We start from the raw sequence: 16,700 nt of genomic DNA, 5'->3' as shown, positions 1-16,700 counted from the left end.
ATGGCTGGGTCCCTACTTGGAGCTCTGACAGGGCCTCCCTGCAGCTCACAGGCCCGGCACCCGCTGACCCGCAGGCGGGCCCGTGCAAACAGGAAGCGAGGGGAGCGTGAGCCAAAGCAACAGGGCTGTCCCCCCTCCTCAGAGACAGAGGAGGCCGATCATGCCCCCAAAGCCTTCCAAATTGCTTCCTGGACACAGCAACCAGAGAAAAATATTTTTTAAAAAAAACAAATGAAACCCCAAATGGGGAACAATTGCTGGAAGAGGAGGAGGGACCCAGGAGACCAATTTGGGGGCCCTGAGCTTTTGAAAAGACCCATTTGCTAGAGCCTCCTTCTTCCTGAATCCCCTTTTTCTATATAAGGCCTGAAGTTATGTGCGATGATGCTTTTAACAGCTGAGAAAAGTCTTAAGTCAGTGAAGAATGAAAACCACTGCTGGGCTCTGCTCCTCGGAGGGCACGCGGAAGAGGGTGAAGTGTCCACACGTTTACTCCGCCGTGAATGACACACAGGGGAGGAGGAGGAGGAAGCAGGGGCGTGAGAAGGGGGAGACAGACCCGGCTTCCACTCTGGGCGAACAGGACTTGGGGCGCAAGGCCGCCGCGGGGAAGGCCGAGGTCCGAGCAGGACGGCCCCTGCAATCAGAGAACACAGCGGAGGGGACGAGGCTGCGGCTTCTTTTCATCGCAAAGGCACATCGTATTGTACATTCACACAAAACCACCTTTCACAACAAAATCGGAAACAGGCAGGCCCTGCCGGGGGCGGGAGACAGAAGGACGATCAGAAGGAAATAAAGACGGCCCCGTTAATGGACAAACTACGATGTGGTGGGGGCCACATCGGGACTTCTGAGTCTGCACACAGGCAAAACCAGATTTCATTATTTTTCAGCGGCAGCAAGACCACAGGGGCGTTGAACGTCTTTGTCACTGGAGTTCTGATTTTTAACCCTTTGCACTCGCTTGCTTTTTTCTCGATTTCTTTATTCTAATGCTAACCGTGTCGAGTCACACTCGACATCCGAGTGCAAAAGGTTAAAGTTTGGTGGCAAAAGCTCAAAACCAAGAATTTGCGGAGCTATCAACCTTTCTCTTCCGTAGCAGAACATTTCATTGGAAACGGCCTTTGGCGTGGCCTCCTGGGTATTCGCACAAAGCGGGCGTCCACAACTCACCGCAGACACGGCAAAGTCAGCGCTCTAATTCTGAGGCCAAGGGTCTAGGATATTGCTGGGGGACACTACTCTATAAGTTAATAATTTCCCCAAATAAAATGTTTTACCCAAACGAAAGGACCCTGGGAGAGGCAGCTCTTTGCTCCGTTTCTGTGCTCCAACCAGACAAGAACAGGGCTGCCCTTGAAGGTGGAGAGGCTCCGTTCAGGCAGCTGGGGGGCACCTTAAGATGCTCGCCACCCCTTCAAGGCCCGGAACTCGTGCCTGCCCCGCCTACGCCTTGAGCAAGCGGTACCAAAATGACCTGAGCAGGCAAGTGGAATTCTGGGCTGGACAGGGAGAAACCGCCTGATATTTAACACAAATGCGGAGACTTGTTCCCGGGGCTGAAAGCACAGGGGCCCACGTCGCCACGTGGGAGAAAGCGCCCGCAGCCCCCTCCGGACACCGCACGGTCCAGTGCAGGGTGTGCTCCGACATAAAGGCGGGAGATGCTCCTTAGAGAAGTCTCCGGGGCTACATCCTGCACTGACACCTTCCTGCTATTAGATTTAAGTAAAATTCAAAAAGCCCGGCAACAGGCGGGGAGATTGCGAGGGCGGGCGAGTGACAGTGATGCTGGGACACATGCCCGAGGGAAGTGCCGACGAGCCTGACGCTTCCAAATGGCCAGCTCTCATTGTGGCTTTAACCCGGGGATGCGGTGACTTCTCTTACATGAATGTAAGTGAGTCAGACACGTGGTGAACAATTCACTGGTGGGCACGGGGTCCCTACCACCACCTTCTATTTGAGAGCAAGTATCTCCGCTCGGAAAGTGAGCAGGAAGTTTTCTGAAGGACAAAGTGCTCTTTGTAATAGCAAAAATGCCCGGAGTTAAGAAAATGCACAGAATACCCACAAAACTCTTAAAGTGTTAAACCCCATCATTAGTTTAACACTCATAAAGGTGTTAAAACCCACCCATATTTTGCTGCTTACAGCTCACTCAAAACTCTTGGGGGAAGAAGGGTACAGAAGCCCTGAGTGAGGCTGGAGTGTTGATTACTACAGGGGCCGGGAGGCAGCAGTGGGCGTTTGGAAAGTAGGTGAGCAAGCTGATGGGGCTGCCAGCAATGTCTGGACCCCCCCGCCCCCAGGCAAAAGCAGGAAGTAGGAGGGGACCAGGCATGACAGAGGCGAGGAGACAGACTCCTGTGGCTCCACCTGGTTACTTCCCCGTCATTCTATCTTTCCCCCTCGGTTTACGCCTTAAGGGTGAGCACACTTCTTAGCGATGACACTTCCTGGCTGCACAGGTGGGTCTGTCTTCTGTTCCAGAAGTAAAGGCTAACGTCTGTGATCCTCCTTCCTACACGAGCTCCGTGTTTGCTGTGAACACGAACCTCACTTAGGATAAGCAAGCCTTACCTCCCAGGGCCCTTCAATTATTGAGAACTATTTGCCTATCAAAACGGATGCACATCCGTGGGAAGGCACTCTGCTGTGCACACTTGTGGATTTGGATTTGATTTCCATGCCACCAAGTTTGCATGCACTCTAACACTAATGCTGTTTCCGGGGACTTTCAAGGAGAGACGTTCAAGCTTTTCTTATTTTTTTTTTTTTTGTTTTCTTCTGATGAATTCTAACTACCAAACAGCCACATAAATACTTCCTTTCATTGTACCCAGCTGACCAGCACAATTCATCTGAATTACACATATCATACTAATTACTGCTCAACAACTGACTTTACAATCCATCCAAATGAAAATCTGTAAAGTAGATGTTAAGAGAGAAAAGAGCTGAGTTCACACACACACATGAGGTTGCATGCTACAGAACCTGTAGTTTCTGGAGAGAGGATGTGAAAGATTTAAATGGAAACCAACCAACTTCTCTTCTCTGGATGAGGACACAGTAGAGGATCTGCCGTCACCGCTGTAGGTGGAGTTCTGGGCACCAAAGAAGACATTGTAAGTGAGGCACAGTTCCTTACCGTCGTCCCCAAAGCCCCGCCTGTCCCGGTCAAAGGCAAATACAGAGTACACAACCACACCACATTAGCCCTCCATCCGAGGGAGGATGGAGACCTGCTGCTGCAGCAGAAATTCTTAGCAACGAGAGGTTCTGAGCTACCGTTCATGTTCCAGTGTTGACGTCTCTGTGATGCCTGTAGTTTCACTATTATTGTTTTTCACAATTTCCTACCTCTAGTCTTATTTACAATTCCCTACTAAATCTTATAATGGACGGTCTATCATCTGCTAGTCTAGACTTACAGTATTACATACCTTCTTAGCTACCTAAAACTCCATTGATGCAAATTCTGCAATCTTCCTTCAGGCTGGCATACCCGAGGGCTCCTGCTCAGCCTGAGAGAACCACCCTTTCCATCTGAGAACCACTACCCACAGAAATCAACTGGCCTTCAGCCGTGATTGTGGTTTTACTGGATATATACTCTAAAAACTCCTGAAACCAACCCAGAATTTAGATGGGGAGGTGACTGTAAATGCTACAAATGCAGGCATGAGGTGGGGATCAAAACAATGAAGTGGTCCCCCTATGGAGACTGAGGTCCCTATAGAGGAAACACTGTTTCCAAACTCCTACCTTCACAGCCTGGTCTTTTCACTCCTTCCCACACTGGTATTCCCCACATCTAGAAAGCTTCCCAACCCCACCCAGCCTTTCTCCAAGCTCATCCTCAGGCTGTCGGGTTCTGCCCCGGATCTGCCTAGCCATGCTGCTTGCTGCATTAGATGTAGGCTATTTGGTTCTTCAATCATTATACTTCTTGATTATTTATTAAATCAGTTTTATATCCAATTTTACTCTGTGGCGCACAGTTTTACAATCAAGTTCTTTTGTATTTCTAGAGGCATTACTTAAAATCTTAATAACTCATAAAGCATACTTTTATTCCAATAACATAAAAACCAGAGATTAAAATATTTGGCTGCATTTGTAGAACACAGAGCCTGATGTCCCTTGTCCTGTCACAAAAAGTGGCAACTACACGCGTGGGATGTTCTAGAGAAGAAGGTGATGTTGGGTAGAAGTTAGACTAAAGAGCTTCTACAGCAATTTCCAACTCTCAACGATAGACTTTGTGATCAATTAAGGTGAAGCAATGCATTGAGGGTGGAAAGCTGCAGACTAGTCGATACAACCCCGACGGGCAGACTGGGGCCATCAGAGCCCCTTGTGGCTCTTGTCCTGAGGGCCAGCAGGGCACAGGCTGCAGGACACCATGGTGTGCCAGTGCCCTGTCCCAGAGTGGACAGAAACGTAAAGAAATACGTAACAGGACTGGAGGAAGTCCAAAGGAGGTCTGTGCAAAGGGCAACGTAAGCAGGAAGGCAGCCTGTAAGCGGGAGGACGTTTTTCTTAGCCTGGAAGGGGAAAAGCGTACAAAGACAGAAGTGTATGCAATCCTTAGCAGGCAGGAGGGGAAAACCCGATCAGCCGTCTCCGAAAGCTAAGGTGGGTTGGGTGACCCCTTTGAAACCCGACCATAGAATTTAAGTATATTTATGACATAGCTTAATATAATTAAGATAAATTTAAAGAAATACTATGTTACACAACTAGTAAAATGTATTATTACAAAAAAGAAAGTGAAGCAAACATTAAGTACAGGAAGAGTTTACACAATTTAATGTATAACAGATCTGCAGCAGGTCATGAAACAATTAAAAATGTAGGCAATTTAGCCTTTTGAAATCCACAGAGACCTCCCTGATAAATGCCCAGGCCTCCCCGGCTCCTCTCCCGAACTCCTGCTTGGTCCCTTCCTTCTTCTCCCCTCCCACCCCCCCACCCACAGAGGATGACTCCCTTCTGCCTCCAACCCTGCACCGTGAGCATTCCAACGCTGGTATCCAGGAGAACACAGGCTCTGCCCATCCTTAAAATTACAAACTAGAAAGGTGGAAGGCTGGAAATGTCAAATTTCAGTATATTTGAAAGCTGAACATACATAATATACACATTATACACATACAGGGCCATAAAATAATGAAAGAGCTAATCTTTAGTTCTAGATCTTTTAAATCTAGGGATTCTTATCAATATGAATCTCTTATACTACCACTTAGAATGTCAGAATACTAACATTCTAAGACTGTTTACTAGTTGAAAAACATTAGCTCTCATTCTGTCATGTGCTGGGGGGGGGGGGGTGTAAAAAAAGAGAACCACTGTAACACAGAAACAAAAGCAGGTAGATTGAGCAATATTTTTTAAAAGCTTCGCAGCAACCTGTTTGAATTCTGTGCCATGCAAATGTACTGTACTAACCCTGCCAGATCTTCTGCTCGGGGGCTGTGATCCGTATAACTCTCCATCGTAACCATTTGTCTGTTTCAATGAAGAAAAGAAGAAAGTGACATCAGCATACAAATGAAGGCAGATTATAGACAGGTACAGATCAGCAAGGAAGAATCAACCAGGTATAAGGGGAGCGGATGAATGAGAGCCCAGGACAGCCCAAGTCCCAGTGTGACCCCGAATGCCTCCCGTCTCCCATCTGCTCCTCTGCACCCCAGGAAAGTCTACTCAGTGTCACTTGTAACTACAGGGCATCTGAGACTTAAGGCAAAATCCCTCCTATGGACGAAGCCCGTGGGCAGTTTCTTCTCGTTTCCAGCTTGATGGCCGTGCTGTGGAAATCCCAGCGTGCAAGAAGCCTGCCTGCCAGGCAAGGGGGGTCATGGTTCGGCCTGAGCCAGTCAGTGTTCAGTTCTGGGTCGGGGTAAGTCCCTGATAATCGTGGCCCATTATGAAGTTTTATTCAGAAATTCAGATACAGCTTCTATTCAATCTATAATGAAATGTAAACGTTCGTCATGGGAAAACAGTAGGATCCTCTACATTCGTTTTTCATTCATCCAGTCTTCCTATTTCCCCCCCCCCAAAAAAAATAAAATCTGAGGACATATTTCATGATTTCATAATTTGTCCTCCAGAAAAATGAGAGCAGTGATCAAGTTCAGTACTGCCTGCCTCTTCTCTTCTCTGCTCCCAGTTCAAGTTTCCCTAACCCACCGTGCTGGGCTTTCTAAACTGCGCTTATTCGTCTACAAGGACATGTCGGCTGATCAACAGCTGTCAAGTGACAAAGACATAACCAGCTCTGGTGACAGAAAGGAGGGGCAGGGCACACAGCAGGCAAGAAAGGCAGGAGATACCAGGGGTCACGGACACGAGTCCAAATTCCAAGCAGAAGCTCTGTCACGTGACCTTAAGTTATTTAATCCCGGACCCCCCCCCCCACCCCCTTCCTGGGCTGCGGAATTGTGCATAGTAATGTATACTTTCCCAGGCCGCCGTGAGGATCAAACTGATTAAAACGGGAGGGGAGACGGTCGCCCATATTTTGCAGCCACGACATGAATGCAGAGTAAGCAAATGAATTTCCGGACAGATTAAAAATGAGATTCACGGAACCTTGACTATAAAAGTATGTATTTACTTCTGATACAGCTAAAAAATAACAACAACAGACCAACTTGGAAGTTTCTAGATTACAGTATGTAGAAATCAATTTGAAAACTCTGGGGGAGATATTAAACTTTCTGAAATAAGTTTGATAGAAAAGATGTTTAGAGATGGGCAGGAATTTTACTCAGCCTAATTTCTTCTCTCCACTAACAAAGAGTATGTGATCCGGAAACCCGTGTCACGGACTTGAATATTTCAGACCTCAGGCGCAGTCTCCTGCTGTTTAAAAACTAGTTTCTGGGGAAAATGTAACAATGAAGGCTAACATGGATCCACTCTGGGCAACCTTTACTTTACTATCATGAGTGAGGAATAAAAACGTTTCACAGGTAAACACTGCATTTCCACCCCCTGGCGATGGGCAAGGAGACACCGGATTGGTGGTGTTGCTCTTATATCGATCAGGGGCAAAGCAGATGTACAGTCCTTCGTTCATCCTAGCTTGATGCCTGTGTCGGTGGCCAGAGCTGTTTCATGCCTGAGGCACATAAAATGAAACAAACAAACAAAAAAACACTGCGTTTCCACTGCTGCCTAGGAAGCGCGGGCTGCTGTAGACACAGCTTTCTTTTGGTCTCGTTCTCTAACGGCCAGCAGCACGGAGCAGAGGGTGGGTGGGGGCTGGGGGAGTGGTCCTCTCTCATCCATCCCCATTTTTCTTTTGGCCTTTCATGACTACGCAGGGAACTCTTAGTTTGAGGGCTTTGGGGGAACACGCACCCTTTTCTGGTGGAAGAGAATTCTGTCATGGGGGATATATTCCTAGGACATATTCCCAAATCTATGGGCTCTTAACCACATCTCTATAGTGACAGGGACTTGGGCCTCTGAAAGACACCAGCAGTGCTCCTCAGATGGTTTTATGGTTGTATGTTGATGGGTGGGGCTGCTTTATGTGCCGTGGTAGGGTCAAGAGAGCTGAAAATTAACTAGAACGTCAGAATAAAAAGTCCACAGACAGAACTTCGTTAAGTCAGACCTCTGATGTCCAACCAGCCTGTTGTACGGAATCGTTTTCCGCACTCGGGGCTGTACAGTCCACCTGCACTGAGTCACCTGGCCTGCCTCTGAGGACCGTGGGCCCTGACCTAGGAAATCGGAACCCAGGGGCCCAGGAACATGCATTTTAATGAGCTCCCAGGTGAGTCTCGCATGCAGAGACACGGGGACACACTGCTATCAGAGAGAGCACTGGGCATGCATAGGTTAGCATTTTCTAAAAGAGGAGAAATAAGACACAAGAATTAAAGCTTCATCAGAACCCATCGTTCTCACTCGTGACTCGTGATTAGTCAGGAAGTGCACAACCACCGCCCAGTGCTGGCAAAGCACCCACGAACTTCCACCTGCGAACTTCACACTTGCCCACGCGAGACTCAACTGTTAGCTTTTCTGATGAACAATGTGAGATTATGTTTCTAATGAGGCAAAAGACGGCTCACCTTCAAGGGCATGAGCGATGGGGAACAAAAGAAGAAAGGCAAAATGCACTCCCCGATGCTCGGAATTTGGTTGTAAAAAGGAGTGAAACTGAAAATGAACGTGAGCGCCAGAAGGTGTTCCCGACTATCACTCACACACACGCTTCCGCGCCACTGGGACGGCCCCAAATGGAATTCCCTTTCAGTTGGAAATAAAAAGGCTAAAAATCTAGAAATGTGTCGCCAATACATTTAATGATTAAAGAATAAGGGGCGAGAACGGCAGTGCCACAGAAATGCTCTCGACGCCAGTGTCCCTGTGGAAGGTGGCCCGGGGGACGCTGGGAAGAGCGCTTTCTCAATCTACTGAGGTGCTTCTCGCCTCCCACTGTCCACAGCAGGTCCCAGTGGCTGGACCTCGAGGCTGAGGCCGGGCTGGACCGAGCATCTCCTTGGCAACCCTCCCCCGGGGTTCTCCTGCCCTTGATGTGGAGACAGCAGCCCCACCAGGAGGCTCCAGGGGTCCGGGGTGCTAGGCGGGTAGATGGCATTATTAATTGTCAACTTAAATGTAAAAATACCTATTTTTAAACACAGGTATTTGCTAAATAATTTGGAAATGCAATAGAATGAATAAAGCACAAATGCTTCTAGAAAAGTTCCCAAAGTGAAGGGTCTGCAACCCGCTCTCATGACCGCAGTACCGAGCCACGTTCATGCCCAGAGCACTTTCTGGTGAGATGAGATTTTCTTCCGTGCAGTTCACGCTTATGGGCTTCAGAAAGCAGACAGCACAGAAACTCCTGGGTAGATATAAGAGAATACTTTTGAATTTGAACTGATAGTCTTCGTTTTGTTGCTGCAACTGGGGTCTTTCTGGCAAGGGAGCCCAGTTGTATGTTTAATCTGAATGGATACAGATTAGAAAACAATGGACTTTATGAGATAAAATGACCTTAAATTTAATATTTTAAAGGAACTACAGTTCTTGATCTGATTTGAGTTCCTTGAAGGCAAGATACCATCTTTTCCCTTGGGATCCAGAGCTGCTGGCACAGTGTGCGCATGCCAGTCTGGGCCCAGAGCCCGACCAGGTGGGTCAGAGGGCGCCCAGGAGGCTCCTGGGAGAAGACCAAGCACCCGCCTCTGGCCCGTGGCGCCCAGGTAGAGACCGGTGGGTGGCATGTGTGTCTTTTCTAACAAAGATGCACTCGGCTTTTTTTCAAACATCCATGAGGTTAGTGAGGACACCGCCCGTTATTATCTGTTACACGACACCATTGGGATCACACAGCAAGTCATCCAAACATCTCACCCAGCCGTAGGGACCCCCCGAGTCCAGGTCAGGCTGTGACTGGATGGACCAGGAAAACGGCAGAAAAGAGAGGTCCCAAGAACCAGTTAAAAAGCCAAGTAAGACGTAACAAAAACAGAAAACAGGCAATACTGGACGTCTTAACAAAATTGTATTTTTATCATGCTTTCTAGGAGCTCCTGTATTTGCAAAAGGAATTACGTTAGACTGATAGCTACTATAAATCCCATAATGTTAAAGAGAACTTCCATGGCAGATGTTGCTATAATTCCTACAATCTGAAGCAGTTAGAGCAATTTTAACTCCTCCTCTAAAATCTGCCTCTGGCACCTGCAAAGAAACGAGACAGTGTAGCACCTTCATAATTGACTGTTACAACAGCTGAACCAAAGGCATTTTCAGTGCCCTGGAAGAAGTCTGGGTGTGACATTGATTTGGTTGCCATGGTGACTTAAAAAACGAGCCTTCTGCCCTCTATGGTCCTTAAGTCACACATGGCGGCTGCATGGAGCCCTAATGACCACCAGCAGTGAGGGGCAGTTTTAGCCCTTTGGTAAACTAAACTGGCACTCGCAAATTAATGTAATGCCTTAAAAACACAGTTTCCCTACCTCACTTCCCAAAGCACACAACTTTTTCAAATGTAATTCTGAATATTTCTGCAAAGTTCAAGGAAAATATGTTGCTGTGTTTATCAGCCACTAAGCGACAGTGATGAAGAGATTTCACCAGGCTGAGGAAAGGAGTGTTTCCTGAAGGCGAGCAGACGCAGCCCCAGGGGTCGAGTCGGCCCCACTTCCCGCCGGGCAGCCTCTGCAGCTCCCGAGGAGCTCCGCAGAAACAGCCCGGAAATGACTTTCACTGACGTTACTGAACCTGAGGTTCAGATTCGGTCGGGGAGCGTGTGTGCAAATATCACGACTGGCAGCCTGCGCCTTCACACTCGCCTTTATCCCACCAGCCACGCGCAGCCAACTGCACCAGGATGTGGCAGTTTGTGATGGGGACAGACATACAAAAACACTGTGACCTCCACTCCTGGAGAAAGTCACAACCCAAGTGCCTATGCTTATGCCCCTCACTGCTGGTGTAATCTTTCTACAGCAACCAGGAAGCACCCGCATTGCACAGATTTTAAATAAGTGCCTTGTCAGCTGGATATTGACTACAAGACTACAAGGGATAAGGAGCGGGACGTGTGAATGCAGGGATGAAAAGCAAAGGACTTGGGACATAACTGAACCATGCAGACACAAGCATTCAGGTTACTGACCCTCAGGCTTCCACGACTACCCACTGACATGCGCTCATCTTCATCAGAAGCCTAGTGAGAGAAAGGATGAAATAGGCATGAAGTGACAATGCAACACAAAGAAGCCCACGCCAGCTCTCGAGGGGAGGCGGCTGGCCGGACACCACAGCAGTGGGGCCGACTGGCAGCCTCCGAAAAGCTCAGCGCCCTGAGCCGAGGTCCAAGCCAGCTCGGGCTTTGTGCACATCTGTTTACAGCAGGCTGTTTCCAGATAATACAACTTTCAATTAATTTTATTAAAGTGCTGTTATTTACTTCACTGGAGTCTACAAGACATAGCCTCGATGCACATTATTTTGTGAAGTGTTCGTGGGTATTCATTAGCAAAAGCAGCATTAAAACTGTTATGAATATAGTAATACTCAGAAATTTCTCAAACACTCTCCCCTCCCCAAAGTTAGGTCAAAATGCTAAAAGTTGAGTTCATAGTCTTTGTTTAGGTAATAATACCAGTATTAACTTCTTTAATAAACATCATTGAGGTAACATATATATGAATCACTAAAAATACAAATCAGATTTCCATGCTAACGCCTAAGTAACGAATGAACGCAGTACTAACCGAGGTGTTCCTTCTGGATCTGCGCGAGCAGCGCTCACTGTCTTCCTACCGGAGCAAAGGAGGAGAGAGCGTGAAGGTTAGAGACAGACACGGGGAGGCTTGGATAGTCCAGCTGTGTCTCCGCACAGTATTCCTGATATGAATGGCTAACGTTTCCTTTGCCTTTGCTTAAAGGCTTCACTTAAATTGCCGGCGAGAAATGTTTTCTTCTAACGGGGGGTATTTAAACACGTAAATAATTGGCATATTTCATTTCGGCTTTCAAAACAAGTGTGTAGTGGAGGAGAAGCCGAGTCCTAATTTTTTTCTAACCTCTAAAGTCTGGTCCATTTCAACGCACTCGCTTTTTTTTTCTTACATTCAGAATCTTGCTCTCCTCCCCTTGGGGGTCAGAAGAGAAACCATGTCCATGAAAGAGCCCATAAGGACGCATGCTCTCTGGTGTGTTGTGTGCGTTCACTGATGCAGTTTCCACACTGGGACATCCCTGAAGCCGGCACACCGCATCATCGGAGCTGCTCACCACGGTCACTAGCAGCTTTTCTCTTTCTCGGTGGTACAGAAACCAACGACACCTTTCCACGGTGTCCTGAGACCGGAGACAAGTACAGCCGCCTGTGCCACATAAGCCTAAAATGATGGCTCACACACTGTGCAGGTTGTAGTTCATCGTGTTTTTAAACAGTGGAAGTGTGTGCTCCTTATATTTCCAGAACTGCCTTTCGTATTTTATGCAGGAACCTACGATGTTAGGAAGAAATTTTACGTTTCCTTAGATTATTTTATGTATCAGGGATACTAGTATTTAGCAGGACATTTCCACACTGGCCAGATCCTCAAGTGCTAAAGGTATGTGACAATGAGCAGGAGGCTGGTGACAAGGACAGGAGGAGGCACACTCAGGTGCATGGATGAATGACAGGAGAAGCCATGTCCTCTCGGGACCACGGACAGCACCCAGTGGGCAGGGGGCCACCCACACCCTCCTGGGAGGGTCGTAAGGACAGGGTAGGGGTGAGCTAGCTCTCAACTGACATGGGAGGATAGAGAAGCTGTTCTAGGAAATGGTGAGAAGGTACAGGAATTTTTTTCTGCCAAAGAACAGGGGTTTCAGTGGGAATATCGGGTGAGGTGGGGGCGGGGCAAACATTGAAGGCAGGTAAAGGTTGGAATGAGGGTGACGGGGCAGCCGACGACAATAGTGAGAGAAGGAAATGGAGCATAATGTGGCTTCTGGGTTCCAACTGGAGCCCGGGAGGCAGGATGGAAATGGGTGAGTCCTCACGCCTGGGACACACGCCCGGCCCGAGTGCCCCTAGTGGGACAGCACTCGGCCCCAGGAGGTCAGGGGGCATCGACCTCCACAAACACTGGCCTGGAGACTCCAGGAGTCAGCCGCACAGACCAGACCAAAGGCCTGGCCAGGGCCCTCTTACTCAGGCCTCCGTCGGGATGTAAACAATCAGGCCAGACGCAGGAGAAATGGCCGGAAACCTCTGGGTATTAAATTATGGTGCAACAGGAATCTATTTATGTAATTAAACTGTGTAACAATCAAATTATAAACCATGCAAGTTTCTTAAAATCGTATCCAAGGCCTACCATCCACTGCTCGATGTCACCCCATTTCGTATACAGCCCATAATATTTCTAGGACAGAAGGGAAAGACAATTAGGCAAGAAGGGAAATGGTACATGCATAGGGAGCTGCTGTGACATGCATTCCCAAGCTGCTGCCCCAGCCACACGGTGAGGGGAACACACCAAGACAAAGCAGTGAGGCAGCGGAGCCTGGGACACACCCCGCCCACCCCGCTCCCACCTGCAAGCCTGGGGAGCCAGGACGATGCACTCCTGGGGCCCAGGGGGCTTAGAGACCAGGATGGACACTGAGCCACAGCACTTGGAGCCCCCGTACTGGTTCCGAGGGGCGGAGGCCGACAGCAGTCCTGTGTCGCCACAACGGGAATGAGAAAATGTAGCAGAAAGGGGGCAACTGTGATCGCCCCCCGATTTCTGGCACTTGTTCCTGCTCTCTGATACCCACGCTGAACTTACAAACTTTGGGTGTCTTTACGGAGGGGGAGGCCTCTGTACAGGGAACAAATAATGTTTGCAAGTTACGTTCTGATTTTCTTTCGCGAATGCCTCCATGTTTCCACCTGGCTTGTCCAAACTACGGCGGCCCAAGCTAGAAAAGCAGATTCAGACCGGCCATGCCTGTTACTAAATACAGCAATCCCAAAGGCAGGGGGACCCCAGGTAAAGTTCAAGGAACGGGGTTTTACTCCTCTCTTCGCCCTGAATTTCCAATGAGAAAATCAGGGAACAACCAACCACACTCTGTAACACAGACGTGGTTCTCCTCTTCACACAGTAAAACCTTCTGATCAGGGTAAACAATAGGTGTGAGAGGTAAAACGAACTGCTGGGGTTCTTTTACAGGGACCACCACCTGATGCTGCTACAGTGGGTTCAGTCTCCGTTTCTTTCGAAGGGCGGCCAGATTTAAGATCCCCAATGGCCTTGCCCCTTTCTCTTAGAGGTGGTGTAAGTAGAGAATTGGAAGAGGAAAAATCGGGAGGGAGAATTTAGCAACGCCTCAAAAACTCAACCAGTACAGAACTGCAGCATCAAAAGTACATGAGCCAAATCTTTTTCTATGAGTGATGTGCCTTAGACTATAAATCGAGACAGGAAATACAATGAAACAATTCCCAGTCATGTTTTAACATCAAATTAAGTAAAATTCAACAGCTTAAAGCTATTTTGCATTCAATTAATATTAGCCCAACTCTCACTGTTCGATTCCAGGTAAGTATAATGTAATGCCATCGACCTCCTGAATCTTATGGCTTAATTATAAAGATAGAAAATGGGTTTTTAAAAAGGAGAAGGGCCTATATAAGTTCACAAAATATTATTTAAATCCCAAAAGTAGTCCCTATTATCAGTTTTCCCATTATTCTTTTTGCCAATACTATATCAAGTCCTGCACACTATCTATTGCTCTTTTCATGATAAAAACAAGAACCAGTATTCAAAACCTTCCATCTAGTTCATGGGTGGCCTCAGCCTTATAAACAGCGGCCGTAACTCTCGCTGTCTCCGTGTCATCCCGTGGAGGGGGGAGACCCCAGAAGCCAACAGCAAGTGCAGTTGCTAGTTGCCCTGGCACTGCTAGCAGGCAGCACACCGCACTTCACTATGAGCTAGCAGGATTAGCTGGTGAGCCATGCAGGGAAGGGAGAGCCAGGCTAACGCAAAAGGTGCTTGGCTTTCAGAAATAGCTGTGACTCCATAGAAGAGAAACCGTCACTCAAAGCAGCCAAATGGGCTGGAGAGACACCCACTGCCTCCTCGTCCTCGTCCTTGTCGTGCCCTCGGACCCATCTTTATTATACGAACGCGTCTCTGCTTTTGCCCTGAGGACTCGTTTCACTCTGCACACACATTCCCATTCTGGCAAAGTTCTAACTGGTGGGTGAGTGAGAAGAAAACAATAGCGATCTCGGACGAGTAGCGAATGAATGAATCCAAGTGGCGATTAGCCGACAGTCTCTTGCGTAGGTATGAGGACAGTCATGCCTGCTCTGTCAGTTACAGCCAGGGTTCCGGCCTTCCTGTCACCGGCCGCCTTTGCCCTGAGACTGTACGTGTGACTGGCTCTAGCTTCAGTCCACATTGTAATTCTCAGACCCTACAAAAGCTAACAAAGTACACACAGGTGCTGGTGCCTACTTAACTGATTTCTTTACTCTCTTCCAGTTGGTGCTGATGCAGACGGGGATGGGGCAGGACAGGAAGGCATTTCAGGGCTGTAGTTAGTGAAGGAACTCAAGGACAGCATTGTAAACAGTGTGTCGAAAGGGCCCGCACGTCTTAACCTTTGAAGTTAAATGTAATTATCAGCTGCTCTAAAAGAAAAACATAGTTGTTCTTTACCTAGAAAGTGAGTAAGTGTATAAGAAGAATCTACTATAGGTGTCATATGTAACAAACGAAACCCATTTACGGGGAGACTGTGTACACGTTCTATAAACTCTCAGGGAACCTCTCACTGCTCCCTTCATTCCTGCTGAATCGGGCCTCATGCACCTGGTGTTTTTCTCTTTAATTTCTGTGTTTGGCCTGCTCAGTGCATGTAGTTCTGAAAATCAGCTACTTCTACAAAACACTGGGAAACAGCCGCACATTAGCACTTTCCATGTCAGGGACAGAGGCAGGCTGATAGGAAGCTACAGAATTGTCTTGTTATGTCATCATTTTCTTTTCTATTCAGGATTTTTAATAGTATGGTAATAATCTCTTAACATATGGTAATGTGTACTGATATTTTTAACGTTTTCTAATAAAATTATATGGAAGGATAATCTTTCCCTTTAAATACCTGATTTCAAAGGATTTCCCAATGTACCTTCTGAAATGTGATTTAATTCTGTCCTAGAATTCATTTTTTTCCCCGTCAAAGAAATAGTTTTCTGACTTTTGGGGAAAACCAAGGTGAGGAAAGCATTCAGCACACATACATGCATCCAGGGAAAGTTGCTCTTCACAGAGACAGAGGTGGGGACTTAAGCATCCTGTTCAAGTCGCTTCACGCACAAAGCAGCGAGGGAAGCAGTAAGGACTCTATGTATTTTCAGCGAAAGGCGTTATTTGTGAAAGGCGGCAGGCCCTTGGCAAGAGAAAGCCAGTGCATGCAAACAGAAAACCAAGAACAGAGAGCCTACCTTTTGGACCTGATAGATCTACAAAGAAGGCAAGAGAAATAAGAAGACAAATATAAAATCCAATTTAAAAAGTAGATACATCAGACAGAAAGGTTTTACAAGTACCTAGATATATGAATAAAGGTACATTGGGGGAGGGGGAGGACTGTGACTAATTGGTAAAGTATTAATTAAAAAACGTTTGAAGTCTCATTGAAAGAACTGGTCATTTCATAACTTTATCTGACATTCGTTATAGATATATCAGTAGAACACAGCACGCTCACCTGAGTCTCCATGAGAATCCTGGCATTATTCTAAGGCAGAAGTCTGTAACCTGTTACCACGAATGGGACAAAGGACTTCATCCTCAATTTAAAATTTCTTCTCACAGTGATAAAAGTGTAACAAAAAAGTACAGAAACCTGATTAGAGAGTGAAGGGGTCAAACCCACAACCCGTAAAGAACGGTGCTCTCCTGTCCTCCCTTCTGTGGATACAGACAGAACACCAGAAAATCTCCAGCTAGGCAGAGTGGCCCTAGAATATAACTGAAATATATATATATATTTAAATATATATTTTATTGATTTTTTACAGAGAGGAAGGGAGAGGGATAGAGAGCTAGAAACATCGATGAGAGAGAAACATCGATCAGCTGCCTCCTGCACACCTCCCACTGGGGATGTACCCGCAACCAAGGTACATG

The 16,700-nt window shown here is 47.3% G+C and overlaps 1 protein-coding gene across 23 annotated transcripts in view; it reads right to left on the bottom strand.

Moving 5' to 3' along the window:
• LRRFIP1 (LRR binding FLII interacting protein 1) overlaps positions 1 to 16,700 on the bottom strand; it is a 113,818-nt gene that overhangs the window by 37,568 nt on the left and 59,550 nt on the right. For 7 of the 23 annotated variants that reach the window (XM_079782349.1, XM_079782366.1, XM_079782367.1 and 4 more), the window contains exons 3-4: positions 11,280 to 11,324; positions 10,679 to 10,729 (exon numbers count right to left, since the gene is read on the bottom strand). The exons of 6 other annotated variants lie outside the window; for them this stretch is intronic. In XM_079782349.1, coding sequence (XP_079638475.1) covers positions 10,679 to 10,729; positions 11,280 to 11,324 — 96 coding nt within the window. Of the gene's footprint in view, positions 1 to 559; positions 638 to 3,053; positions 3,117 to 5,466; positions 5,527 to 9,405; positions 9,445 to 10,678; positions 10,730 to 11,279; positions 11,325 to 12,881; positions 16,560 to 16,700 lie in introns of those variants that run through there. 10 more of the 23 variants (XM_079782369.1, XM_079782370.1, XM_079782357.1 and 7 more) reach the window with 7 other exon arrangements.

Source organism: Cnephaeus nilssonii (assembly GCF_951640355.1).
Source record: "Cnephaeus nilssonii genome assembly, chromosome: 10".
Taxonomy (NCBI): domain Eukaryota; kingdom Metazoa; phylum Chordata; class Mammalia; order Chiroptera; family Vespertilionidae; genus Cnephaeus; species Cnephaeus nilssonii.
This window is presented reverse-complemented; position numbering and strand designations above follow the sequence as displayed.